This window comes from Homalodisca vitripennis, chromosome 3 (assembly GCF_021130785.1).
Source record: "Homalodisca vitripennis isolate AUS2020 chromosome 3, UT_GWSS_2.1, whole genome shotgun sequence".
In the NCBI taxonomy this organism is placed as follows: Eukaryota; Metazoa; Arthropoda; class Insecta; order Hemiptera; family Cicadellidae; genus Homalodisca; species Homalodisca vitripennis.
This window is the reverse complement of record NC_060209.1, coordinates 187277711-187292045: the sequence shown is the minus strand read 5'-3', so window position 1 is coordinate 187292045 and position 14335 is coordinate 187277711. Positions and strand designations below refer to the sequence as shown.

Below are 14335 nucleotides of genomic sequence, written 5' to 3'. Positions count from 1 at the left end.
TGAGTGAACTATAACGGTTCTCAAAATTAAACATTGAGTGAATTATTACGGTATACTCCATCATTGAGTGTAATGTTACAGACTCAAAGTCCGACATTGTGTAGGCTGTCAGAGTTTGGCATTGAGTTAACTATTATGGAACTCACAGTCCAACGTTGAGTGGGCCGTTATGACACTTATGGTCCGCCTCTAATTTAAGTAACGTTGAGTGACCTGTTACGACACTCAATCCGGTATTGAGTGAACTATAACGGTTCTCACAATTAAACACTGAGTGAATTATTACGGTGCTCCCAATCAAAAATTGAGTGTATTGTTACACCACTCATAGTCCTGCATTAAAACACCAGCATTGGGTTAAAAAAATACGTACCTTTTTACACCTTAAAATACTGGGACATTTAACTAACGAAAAATACTTTCCAACGCAACGTTCCAAGTGATTATTTTAAAACAGTACATTTGATATAGGTTTGACAGGGTTAATTGAATAGAATTCATTTATTACAAAATATATTTATTATAATGAAAATGTATTTCTAACATTTACATCACTTATAAAAATAGTCCCTTTAGTAGCACAATGTTCAGGTCAGTAAATTAGATAAAAATCACAATAGTAATTTTGTGCTTGCGGGTAAAACCACATACTTAGGTAGAGTAGGGTGTAAAGGTGAAGTTATATGTAAACACTATTTCCTCTCAGGAGCTGACGAAATCCGTACAGTGAAAAAAATTCAAAATACTTATAAATCCAGTATTAAAATTAATAAGTTACTGATTTTATTGGTATTTTCTTACCAGATTACAGTAAAAATATTGAGATTATTCAGTTATAAGCTTATATATAATGTTCATCCAAAAGCTTATAAGTTTTTGTTTATTTAGAATTTCATAAAATACAAAAACGCAACATCGATTGTTCCGATGTTCCTATTAGTGAATAAGAACATCGGAACACAATGAGCATCACTATTATGCTCATTGATGGCCACGAGCGGAAAACCCTGTTATGTTAATTGTATTGTATTGTGCTTCTGTATTTAAGTCAAATTATTACTACAAACAAGCCTTACAGTTACTTCTTAAACGACAGTACAAAACTAATCGTTATTTATACAACTAATTCTAGAAAACAGTTTACTCGAATCCCATTTACTGCGCTAACAAATAAAAAATCTACACTAAATACATTCTAAACTAAATATCTATTAAATGACAGAATGAAAACGCATAAGGATTTATTGAAAATAATAATCTTTAGTAAAAAAAAGTACTGGAAAATAAGTTAAAAAGACTTGTATTGGAACTTCCGTAGAATACGAGTAAACTGTTTATACCACTGATTTTACGACCTTGTAAAAGGCTTAAAAAATTTGTGTTACTTCATACTTAACACAATGCGTTGCGATTAGGGCGAAATGCACAGTTAAAAAATTAAAACACGAGCTATGAAAAGCTGGTAAAAAATATATCTTAAGGTGTAGTCCAGAAATAAAAACTCGTTTTTAGCGTAATCAGTCAGCAGCCATGGAAATGCTTATTGGTTGAAGATAGCTCACGGAAGAATCTGTAAAATTTTCAATGGTTTTGCTAAGCACTTTTTAATGCATTTGGAGTTATTACAAAACCTATTTACAACATAGGTGTTTTTGTTATGAATTAACTTGATTTAACCCAAAATCGAAGATCGTAATGAAAACAAATTGGAAACAACCCTAGAAAAAGGTAATTGGAAAACATTTTCTACATTTTCATACATGAATGAATAGTCAGCAAAAATTAATATTGGTTTTTAGATCATACCTAATAGTTTTTTGAAGTGCAGAGATAATATTACATGTAGAATTCTTTAATGAAGTAGTCCAGAAATTTTTGAGTACGTATAAATTTTGAAAATGGTAAAATATAAACTCTACTTATCTCTGTCAATGCAGCTTTATAAGCTTATCAATTCGCTTCGTAACTCAATAAAAGCTTCTTTTGGCACAGTTGTAAGTAAAGAAGACTTTTTCCAAACGTGAAAAACAAAATAATTAAGCAATACAAAATGTTAAAATACACCTTTAAATCTGAACAATTCCTCAAATAACCCATCAGTCTTTTATTCTACTTTGTAAAGGATTTACATAGCGAATTGGTTTCAGGATAAATAAGCAGGTACACGAGTGAAACTGAAAGCGTGGAAGAGGCTAGCGAGCAGACGTCCAGACTGCTGGGAAACCCGTAGGGGATCACCTGATCCTCTTGACTGTTCAGTTTAGTGTCTAGGGTCGCCAGTTTCCCGAGCAGGGTCACCTAAAGATATGAAAACAGTTGTATATGTAACACTAGAAGCGTGGTTACAAGTAGATGTCCCGACTGCTGGGAAACCCGTACGGGATCATCTGATCCTCTTGACTGTTCAGTTTAGTGTCCAGGGTCGCGAGTTCTCGAGCAGGGTCACCTAGAGATATGAAAACAGTTGTATATGTAACACTAGAAGAGTGGTTACAAGCAGATGTCTCGGCTCCTGGGAAACCCGTACGGGATCATCTGATCCTCTTGTCTTTTCAGTTTGGTGTCTAGGGTCGCCAGTTCCCGAGCAGGGTCACCTAAAAAAATCAATTGTACCAATATGGGAAGACAAGTACATTTATATCACTAAAAGCCTGATTACAAGTAGACATCTAGAGTGATAAAACTCCCATATAAGCTTAGTTCCTTGAACTTTTCGGTTTAGTGTCCAGGATTCCTGAGGAGCTTGTTAGCACAGCGCTGGAGACAAGGTGCTGTTATCTGTTATCTGCAATTCCTGAAAAAGATAACTGTGAGCAAACCCTGATATATTAAAATAGTAAAACCCTTCGAAATGAATTATAGAAATTCTACAATCAGTTACCATTTATGGTTCATCTCAGCGTTGAAAAATATTTTGAAAAACAGGTGTAAATGAAAGATCTAATGAAGAGCAAATTTGAGACTACATAGTAGTACATCTAAAACCGAATCAGATGTTACAATTTTGTATACTATAAATATGATGCTTGAAATGAGCAATCCTTCGGGAAACAAAATCTGGAAAAAGAATAGGCATTTTCCTGCAGTATTTGATGATCTACCATATTGAATACAATGGGATTGTATTTTTTCAATCGTCAAGGCAATCTCAGCTTGTCCTAGAGAATGCCAAATACGAACATATTAAATGCAATGGGATAGAAAAATATGTTTCTGTTGAGTATTAAATACAATCTTATTTCATCCCACATACAAGAACAGTTCCAACAACGTGGTATGGTGATAAGGAAAGTTTCATTATTAAATATTGCATAGATTTTTATTCTATTATGTATCGTTATTGGCTTATTAGTATGGCGCGGGGAACTACTTTTTACTCCATTGAAGAGTAAATTTGAGTTAAATCTCATGATTAGCAAGGAAATAAAAGCACTGATTGTGGTTTCCAAAACCGAATCAAATTTAAAATGTGTCGAAAAAAGGGATTACTCTTGAAAGAAATTTGAAAATCTGCAGAAATGTTAATTTAAGAAATTATTACAGATATAGGCTGGTGATTTTCCAATCATCAAGACAATTTCAGATTGTATAGAGAATGCTACGTACGAACATATTAAATGCAGTGGGATGGAACAATATATTTCTCTTGAATATTAAATACAATTGTATATTTTCCCACGTACAAAAAAATCCAACAACATGGAATTGTGAAAAGGAAAGTGAACAAAAGAAAGGAATCGAGCATGACTGAACAATTAAGTTAGATCTTCAAGGTAAACAAGGAGCCGAATTTACTTTCAAAAGTGTCGAAAATGGAATAGACTTGAAAGAAATCGGAAAATTTACAGAAACTTATTCTTAAAAAATTATTATAAATAGGCTAGTGATTTTGTATTTTTTCAATCGTGAAGGCAATCTCAGCTTGTCCTAGAGAATGCCACATACGAACATATTAAATGCAATGGGATAGAAAAATATGTTTCTGTTGAGTATTAAATACAATCTTACTTCATCCCACATACAAGAACAGTTCCAACAACGTGGTATGGTGATAAGGAAAGTGAACCAAAGAAACAAAAGAAGGGAAACGAGCATGACTGAACAATTGAGTTAGATGTTCAAGGTGAACAATGAATAACATCAAATTTTAAACTTGTCTAAAAGAGAATAAACATGAAATAAATCGTAAAATTTTGCATCCAGACATCAAGCCATCAGGTTGTCCTAGAGGATGGCAAGAACGAAACTTATTTAAAGCAATGAGACTAATATATATATTTCAATGCCAATATTTATTTTTAATTGAATATTATTATTATTTGTGAGAATATTATATATAAATATCTAGATTTCCACATAAAAAAAAATTTTCAACTTTAAATCCCAGTTTAAAATTTATGTAATGATTAAATTATCAATTATTCGTTTATTATATTGTAAACGCAGTGAAATAGTTCTGCTCTTCCACCTAATTAATCAGTTTGTCATTAATATATTTACTTCCATTAATTTATTTTTCTAATCCGTTTTTTTAACTAAATTAAAAATCTACGAAATTTTAATTGCTAGAGTTCGAATTTAAATCAACAGAAATGATTGGTCTACTACAATTTGTTGGTTCATGGAAATTACTTTAGATATAGGTAGTTGTGAACTTTCTTTCTTAAAGCTCGCTTCTTTTGCTACACATCTGGTTGAAATAATTACCAGAAACTATTACATCTCCTACGGACAATACTTTATGTATAGCAGTAATTGATGACTGTATGTGGGCTACCTGTGAGACAGCTATCGTTGCTATGGTAACTGGAAGAGTCGCCCAGGATGGTTGTGTGGACATCGCCGTTCTGCAACCACTCCGTACAGTCCCAGTGGAATCCTGCAAGTGAACACGTGATCAACATATATAAAATATTACAAGGTTTACAAAATTTTTTATAACTAATACAGTAAATTTTATTATAAGTTATACTTTTGAATTTTGGAAGACTCGTTTTAAGTAACTTTTGTAAGTATTTGAGTTTCATTAGTTTGATTTTTGTTCAAAGACACATACGTACAGCTTTCTTTGTTTATTTGGGGTAACTTTTGTGGAGAAAATATTTATTTTAATTCATTATTTTCGAAGTGTTTTATTTTCAGGCCAGATTTTGGTTTATGCAGTTTAGTGTGTGTGACTTTTAGTTTTTCAAGTAAAACAAACTTTTACACAATTCGATGTAAACCTTTTGAGTGGTTACCAACACACAACTTTTGTTCTTCAATAAATGTGCAAACATAAAACCCCTACTTAAATTAGTTTAATTTAATTTCTATTTTAATTTATACAACCAATAATTTAGCACAAAATCAATAATCTTTAGAGCTTTTAGATTAAAATTATTTCTTTCGAGTAACTCCTTGAATAACACTAGTCAGTATAAATATCAGTATAACACAAAAATACTATTTATAATCCAACTACTAATGTATTATAAATAGTATTTTGGTGTCTGACGATTGGTTGTGGGTGAGTCTAAGATAAAGAATTAAGGTCGCTAAAATTTATTTTCCAAATTATAACCCGTTTTATAACCCCCCATTCGAACCTTCATCGAGCCTTGAACGTGAATTCTTTCTAATGGGGCTTACCGATATCAGTTTTATAAAACCTACAATAAAATTAGGTACACTTAACCAATCGGATACCATAATATGAAAAATTGGTACAAAAATATTACTGGGTAAAACAGCGAAAAGGCTTTGCATTCTATTGACATTAAGGCATATTTTTAGATAACGCTACTTTAGATATATTCAGAAATACGTAAAAAGTCTGGCTTGACAAATGACATCCGGACAAGCCGGAGATCCTGTTTGCGACACAACCAACGGACCATGTTTGTAAGACCGCCATCACTGTTCTTGAACTACAGCTCACATTACATACAGATTCCGACTGGCTTGACGCATGACATCCGGACAAACCGGAGATCCTATTTGCGACTCAATAAACGGACCAGGTTTGTAATACCGCCATCAATGTTCTAGAACTACAGCTCACATTACATACAGATTCCATCTGGCTTGACACATGACATCCGGACAAGCCGGAGATCCTGTTTGCGACTCAATAAACGGACCAGGTTTGTAATACCGCTATCACTGTTCTTGAACTACAGCTCACATTACATACAGATTCCGTCTGGCTTGACAGATGACATCCGGACAAGCCGGAGATCCTGTTTGCGACTCAATAAACGGACCAGATTTGTAATACCGCCATCAATGTTCTTGAACTACAGCTCACATTACATACAGATTCCGTCTGGCTTGACAGATGACATCCGGACAAGTCGGAGATCCTGTTTGTGACTCAACAAACGCATCAGGTTGGTAATTCCGCCATTACTGTTCTTGAAATACAGCTCACATTACATACACATTCCGTCTGGCTTGACAAATGACATCCGGACAAGCCGGAGATCCTGTTTGCGACTCAACAAACGGACCATGTTTGTAATACCGCCATCACTGTTCTTGAACTATAGCTCACATTACATACAGATTCCGTCTGGCTTGACAGATGACATCCGGACAAGCCGGAGATCCTGTTTGCGACTCAATAAACGGACCAGGTTTGTAATACCGCCATCACTGTTCTTGAACTACAGCTCACATTACATACAGATTCCGTCTGGCTTGACACATGACATCCGGACAAGCCGGAGATCCTGTTTGCGACTCAATAAACGGACCAGATTTGTAATACCGCCATCAATGTTCTTGAACTACAGCTCACATTACATACAGATTCCGTATGGCTTGACATATGACATCCGGACAAGCCGGAGATTCTGTTTGCGACTCAATAAACGGACCAGGGTTGTAATACCGCTATCACTGTTCTTGAACTACAGCTCACATTACATACAGATTCCGTCTGGCTTGACACATGACATCCGGACAAGCCGGAGATCCTGTTTGCGACTCAATAAACGGACCAGGTTTGTAATACCGCCATCACTGTTCTTGAACTACAGCTCACATTACATACAGATTCCGTCTGGCTTGTCACATGACATCCGGACAAGCCGGAGATTCTGTTTGCGACTCAATAAACGGACCAGGTTTTGTAATACCGCTATCACTGTTCTTGAACTACAGCTCACATTACATACAGATTCCGTCTGGCTTGACAGATGACATCCGGACAAGCCGGAGATCCTGTTTGCGACTCAATAAACGGACCAGGTTTGTAATACCGCCATCACTGTTCTTGAACTACAGCTCACATTACATACAGATTCCGTCTGGCTTGTCACATGACATCTGGACAAGCCGGAGATCCTGTTTGCGACTCAATAAACGGACCAGATTTGTAATACCGCCATCAATGTTCTTGAACTACAGCTCACATTACATACAGATTCCGTTCTGGCTTGACAGATAACATCCGGACAAGTCGGAGATCCTGTTTGTGACTCAACAAACGCATCAGAATGGTAATTTCCGCCATTACTGTTCTTGAAATACAGCTCACATTACATACAGATTCCGTCTGGCTTGACAGATGACATCCGGACAAGTCTGAGATCCTGTTTGTGACTCAACAAACGCATCAGGTTTGTAATACCACCATCACTGTTCTTGAACTACAGCTCACATTACATACAGATTCCGTCTGGCTTGACAGATGACATCCGGACAAGCCGGAGATCCTGTTTGTGACTCAACAAACGCACCAGGTTGGTAATTCCGCCATTACTGTTCTTGAACTACAGCTCACATTACATACAGATTCCATCTGGCTTGACACATGACATCCGGAATAGCCGGATATCCTGTTCGCGATATCTATTTTATTCTATTCTATTCTATTCTACATACAGATTCCGTCTGGCTTGATACATGACATCTAGAAAAGCCGGAGATCCTGTTCGCGATATCTATTTTATTCTATTCTATTCTATTCTACATACAGATTCCGTCTGGCTTGATACATAACATCTACAAAAGCCGGAGATCCTGTTTGTGACTCAAAAAACAGACCAGGTTTGTAATACCGCTACTACTGTTCATAGTAGAACAGAAATTAGTAATATAAGTGCCTAATTTAAAAATTAATGTTAAATATAGCTAAGGTAAAACGGGCTGGTTTACTATTAGAGTTAAAGTGAGAAATGCTTATTAAAAAACATATAACAAATTTATATAAAAAGCATACAACATTAACTATAAGTAAAATCTGTAAATTCTTTATCCGTTTAACAAAAAGTGTTAAGTAGAATACGAATATAATAGTAGCGGTATTAATGCTTTCAAGTCAAGCTAAAACTTGGGAATAGCAAATACTAATTAGTAATATAAAATTTCGGACATATTCTACGCACCTCACATTATAATCCTAACTCTTCCTGTGTTGCCGATTACATTAACGGTTTTCTTTCCATTTAAATTATCCGTAGTTGATTAATTTGTTAAGATTAATCTTTATTTTTTATCCAATTGTAATAATATTATTGTTTATTGTAATAGAAGTGTATAGCCAATAATTACTTCAACTCGATGAAACAAATATAGGTCGACGATATACAATATTACCAGTATTTTACGTTAAAGTCACCAACCAAATATCAATTCGAGAGTAACTGTAATTATGAATAATATTGGAGGAAATAATAAAATGTCATTATATGGTCGTATAATATTGTAGGCCATCCGCAGTATTTGGTATTTTAAATTACAATAAATTAAAACTTTTCATTAATGTCACGTGTACAGTAGTTATCAAAACTGACACTGAAATAATATTTAAATGAGTTTTTATGTTTATCTAGATAATGGGGTAGATTAATACCTTAGTTTTGCACAAAAAGAATTGACAGATGTACACTTGCAAAGTTAGTATTAAATACTTATTCATTAAAACACTATTCAAATTGTAAATTATGTTTTATTTTCCTTAATTTTCATTGAAAATCATTTATACTTACCTCCAATCGTTCTTGTATCATCTTCTGCGGGTATAACCTGGTGTAGGGGGATGTCTGCAGTTTGTTTTAAATCTAAAAAAAACAAAAGTTAAACTTTAGTAAATAACGTAATTATCATAACTGTACAGGGTGTTCTTTAGAAATGTTATCACGCGTCTGATCGAGCATTGAGGAAACAGTGAATATACATTTTAAATTTATATTATAACAGATGAGTTTTATTGTTTGTATTATTAGAAACAAAATTATTTACATAATCTATATTTTAGAAGTTATCAATAATTATTTACTTATATTATACAGCTAAGAACTAATTTGTATACGTCTTTAAATTAAAAAAAGACTTTCCATACCTATTTTCTTTGAATCTAGTGTAAAATGGCTAAGAAAAATAAATCCATGAGACTTTAAATAATAAACTTCAAATTATTTTGAACGATATTTATATTTATTGAACATATATGTAAAATATGGGTCAAAATGTTCAGTATTTAAGGGCATGTTTTATTTTAGCTTATATGGCTTTTTATGAAATTCAGAATCATAGTTTTTATAATGAACACAAATTTTAACCCGTATTTTATAAACTATTAGAAATTTCCTTACTCGTAAAACCTTGTTAGATCAACATCTGCATTTAGGTAAAATTACATACTTTGGACCAATAATAGATTTCTAGAAATTAACAATTACCCATACACAGTGAGATGGACCGAAAAATAAGGAGGTCCGATATTCATTTCTCTACACGTGGACTGTTTCTAGGTTGAGTAATTTCTGGACACCCTGTACATACGTACCGTTGTTGATCTTGTGATGGGGACTCATGAGGTTGCGCCTGTAGTCTGGCGGCACGTTGTCTGACTCCGCTGTCCCTCTCTCGGCGTTGTTGAGCGCCACGGCTGAGAAAACCTCGTTGTTAGAACTGCACGTGTACGACGTTGGCCTGGAGGGCTGTTCCAACATCACCAGGATAAACAATTTTTATAAAACATCTTTAATAAAACATTACATTGATGTCCAATTTTTATATCAGGGAAAATAAATTCATTTTCGAAGCTGTTGATGTTTAAGCTCTTAGCTAGGCTGACTTCCTGGAAGTTAAAAAGATTTTCAATTTAAGGTAAAGTAATTTGTTCCAAAGTAAAACTGATTAGCAAGCAAATTTATCCTGGTGAATTGATTAATTCTAAACAGTGTCTTAGGCTGTGATTATGTTTTAATTTAAATTTTATTCCAAGTATTTTATCCAGAAAGTCTGGGTATTTTATACGCTGGTGCTATGGCGGGACCTAATGGCAATCCTTCTTCGCGAATTTTTCGTAATCCTCTAAGTACTGGCCCTTTGGGTTTCATTAGTTTGATTTATTTAATCTCCTTTTTGTCTAATGAGTGATGATTATAAGGAAGTCTATTATTTTTCGGTAGGATCGTTATATATATTTTATGTTACTGTTTTTATAAACTATAATATTCGTTCGTTATATTGTTTTATTTCCATTATTACAAAAGCTTGGTTTTCTCTGGCTTAGTTAACATGTAATGGTGAGTCACTGTTTATTCTTTTTTTTAGTGTGATAGTTTGGGTTCTTTTTTAAAATATTAAACTATTATTTTTGGGACCTTTTTAAGAGTTCATTTAATTTGTTATCAATTACATGTCTAAAATAATTTTTAGTGTCAATGTTTAATGGGTATTTTTCGATGGTTTCATCGTTTAAGATTTCCGAAATCTCTCAGATAATAAACTAAAATTATTGTTTTGGTTTCTGCATTTTCTCACTTGTCTGCACTTAAAGAAGTATTCTGGAAACGTAATATGATTCTTTCACCACATTTTCCCAACCAGATTTAAAAAAACCTCCCTCTATTTTGAGGAAGGAACAGGGTTTTTGAGAGGATGTTCCAAAGCTCCTCGGAGACACATTAAAGAAGAAATGTGCAAATTATGCGTGTCCATACAAATACATTTAGATTACAATCTTAATCTACGTTCAATCTTACCTGTGTAACCTGGAGGTTACTGAGTTTGGAGGTTCTCTTGATGACGTGATTCAGTTCCGACTTTTCCACCCTGTTCCCAGGACTGATGCGGTGGCAGCGTCTGCAACACGACAGTACAGTATTTAGTCGGTTGATGCTCACATACAATCTAAATCACATCAAAAGCAATACATAACAATACTCGTACCTGTAGAGGACGAATACGAGTACAAGACACGAGACTATGAGGATGGCCACGACGATCGCCACCAGCTCCTCCCAGTGGATGCTGGCGCGGTAACGGCGGGGGGGGGACAAGAGTGAGATGGAGGGCAGGAGGGAGGTACGCAGATGTAGCCCCCAGGGGCCCCCGCCTGGGGCATGCACCCCTGAGGAGGTGGACACCCACAGTCGCCACCCGGGAGAATCTCCTCACAGTATTCCCCTGCCATGTAACACCGCAAATTAGAGAGAGCATTTAAATACAAGGAAAACTCCTCAATTATTTTACGAGTTAAGAGTACACCACACCCCACAGAAATGGAGTCAGGCTAATTAGTGATAGCTTTCAATTACGTTCAGCCAGATTCTGAGTTTCATTCAAATATAATGTTTACAGATGAAAACTTTCTCGATATATCTTGTCAACTTGATAAATTAGGTTTCATAGCAATGTTCAAATAATAAAGGTTTCTGTGAACTAGGGATAGTAATAAAATTCAAATAATGAAATAAAATCTGTCACAATTATTACACCTCATTTTCAGTCTATTATTTGTATTTTTACAATACGAATAAACATTCACGTATTGAAATATCATATCACTCAGTTTGGTTACAGATTAATTCTTGTTGCCATCATGGTTCCACACAAGACTAATTTAGAAATATTCACCAACGTTCAGTAAATTTCATGGAGTGAAATGCACTATCATCAGACTCAGAGTTTCTTGAAATTGAATGAAGCGTCATGCAAAATTTCAAGTGTATATGTATAGATTAATGTTTTCAATATGATAAACTCACGTTTAGTTCATTAGACTTGGATTTCATAGCAGTGATAAAAATAAAATCTAAAACACCTAGACACCATATATAGTGTTGAATATGTTGAGATAAGGGTACATGTGTGTTTTGATTATACTGAGATTGTTTACAAATTTGTTTATTCTACTATTTTCTCGTTATCCACAAGACCAATGTAAAAATATTCGTTAAGGCACAACAAAAACCCTATGGAGTGACATGCTCCATAATCCTAATCAATGTTACTCTTATAGATATGAACCATTCACGATTTAAATTTTATAGCTCAGTTCGTTTTCAAGAGATCGTGCTGACAGACGGAGTGACAGAAGTGATTTCCCCCCTCCGCGTGTGATAGGATTCGTTAACGCTCAGCCAACATGCAGTATAAGTAAGTTTATAATGATAAACCGACCTCCATAGCCGAGGTTGCAGGCGCAGTAGAGTTGGTGGGAGTGGCCAGGACACACGAAACTGACGTGGTCTGTGGCCACTGTGAACACCAAGTCCCGCTGTATCTGAACCTTCTGGCGGCAGAGAGAGAGCGCCGTTGTGGCAGTCGCATGACCAGTTGGCCCCGCTCAGCCCAGCGGACTGTAGAGCCTCGCTGAGCACCGCCAGCTCCACACCCTGGGTTCCAAAACTATGGTTACACCCTGGGAAATCCAAACAATACCCACAGGTTGCACTGACAATGAATCTGACTTTAAAGCCTCGCTGAGCACCGCAGGCTCCACCCCCTGGGTTACAAAACTGTAGTTACTGAAAATGAATTTTTGTTACAAGAATTCAATACGGGCAGTTAAATGTTTTCCGTGCTCATGGATTTTAATAACTTTCCTGTTAAAGAAATTTCAAAGGATGCTATGGTACTTTTGCGCACCAAGCATTCCAAAGAAACAATTTAAAGGTATTGAATTTATATTTCCTTAGGGTTTAAAATAAATTCAAACTCTTACGTCAAATGTTAAAGAGTAAACATATTTTCTAGTAATTGCAGGAAGTGTGTTTACAAATATGATGCTTGTACAAAGTATTTTTCAATTTAAAAAAAGATTTTGAAAATTCTCAATTTCTACATAAGTGTGACGAGCAATTTGGTCTCCGTACTTGACGGTTTGACACTGATCTAGATCATTGATTGACCCACGAACAAAATCGATACCAATGATCGCTACGCAGATCTTTCATAGACTCTGTACTGACTATCAAGGTTCACTATTATCTCAAACTCACCCCAGTGATGGTCAAGAGTATGTCAAGGTCACCGTGAGCCACAGCTTGCAAACTGGTCAGTGACACCTGCCTCAGCAACGCTGACTCCAGGAGCTGCACCAGGCTCTTCCACTGCCGCAGCACGAAGTGATGGGCCGTCATACTCCGCAACCTGAAGCAGTGGGACATTTCATCATGTTAGAATAATTATAACGTCAGCCGCTTAGTACTTAATTCATAAACACTTCACTAAACATTTTCCTAACAATTATAATGGTAATGTTATTTTTAACATCAAAGGATAAAATGGCTCCAAAAATTTTAATACAAAATTAATTATTTTGAATGATTTTTTCTTAATAAATGTTTTTTCACGGTAAACCTCAAAGTTCAAAAAGTTTAATCCATATTTAATTTGTTCTTGTTTTCCTCATATCATTGATTTTGTAATTTATCATGATTAACTGGTATATAGTAAATTGTGGGCAAACATAATCTCTTTTCTCCACCACCACAATACAGAAAACAGTAAGGCCATTGCGGATTGCGTCCAAAGTTATACTAGATCCATATACTAAATGATATCCTAAACTTCTGGGCAAACACCCTTAACTCTTCACTACAAACTGTTAGCGGACCTGATGCTGACGCTGTGCTGCAGCATGTCCTCCCAGAGAGGCAGCACGTGGACGGTGACGGTGGTGTACGTCGTGAACTTGCCGTCAGACACAGAGATGTTGAGGCTCGGGTTTAGCGGCCAGCATCCACCATGGGACCGGCGGTCAGAACTCCACGGCGAGGCTCCACCGAGAACTGTCCCTGGCCTGGCGGGCTCGGCTCCATCGCGAACACCAGCGTGTCATAAGGGTCCTGGTCCGAGGCTATCAGGTGACCGATCTCACCTCCGGGCCATCGCTCCTGATAGGCGATGATGAACACCTCAAGGGGCAGCACTGTCGGCGCGAACTGTGACTCCTCTATAACCTGCGGAAAGAAAAAATAATGATGAGTATCTAATGATACGTTATACACGTTTATATAAGTCATACAAAATTTACTTATAAAAAGTAATGACTATCTGAACAGTAGCTGTAAGTTGCAATACAGGATGATTCAGTGAGGAAGGCCTACATTGA

General features: G+C 35.7%; 1 protein-coding gene across 1 annotated transcript; it reads right to left on the bottom strand.

Annotated features, from left to right (window-relative positions):
* Window positions 1-2490: 2490 nt before the first annotated feature.
* On the bottom strand, window positions 2491-13937 carry LOC124358514. Its single transcript, XM_046810809.1, has 9 exons — window positions 13838-13937; window positions 13221-13371; window positions 12464-12614; window positions 11167-11386; window positions 10980-11079; window positions 9776-9929; window positions 8976-9047; window positions 4778-4879; window positions 2491-2594 (listed from the first exon to the last, which is right to left on the bottom strand). Exons 1-9 carry the CDS (start codon window positions 13861-13863, stop codon window positions 2491-2493), a joined length of 1080 nt encoding a protein of 359 aa, XP_046666765.1. The 5' UTR covers window positions 13864-13937.
* Window positions 13938-14335: the final 398 nt, after the last annotated feature.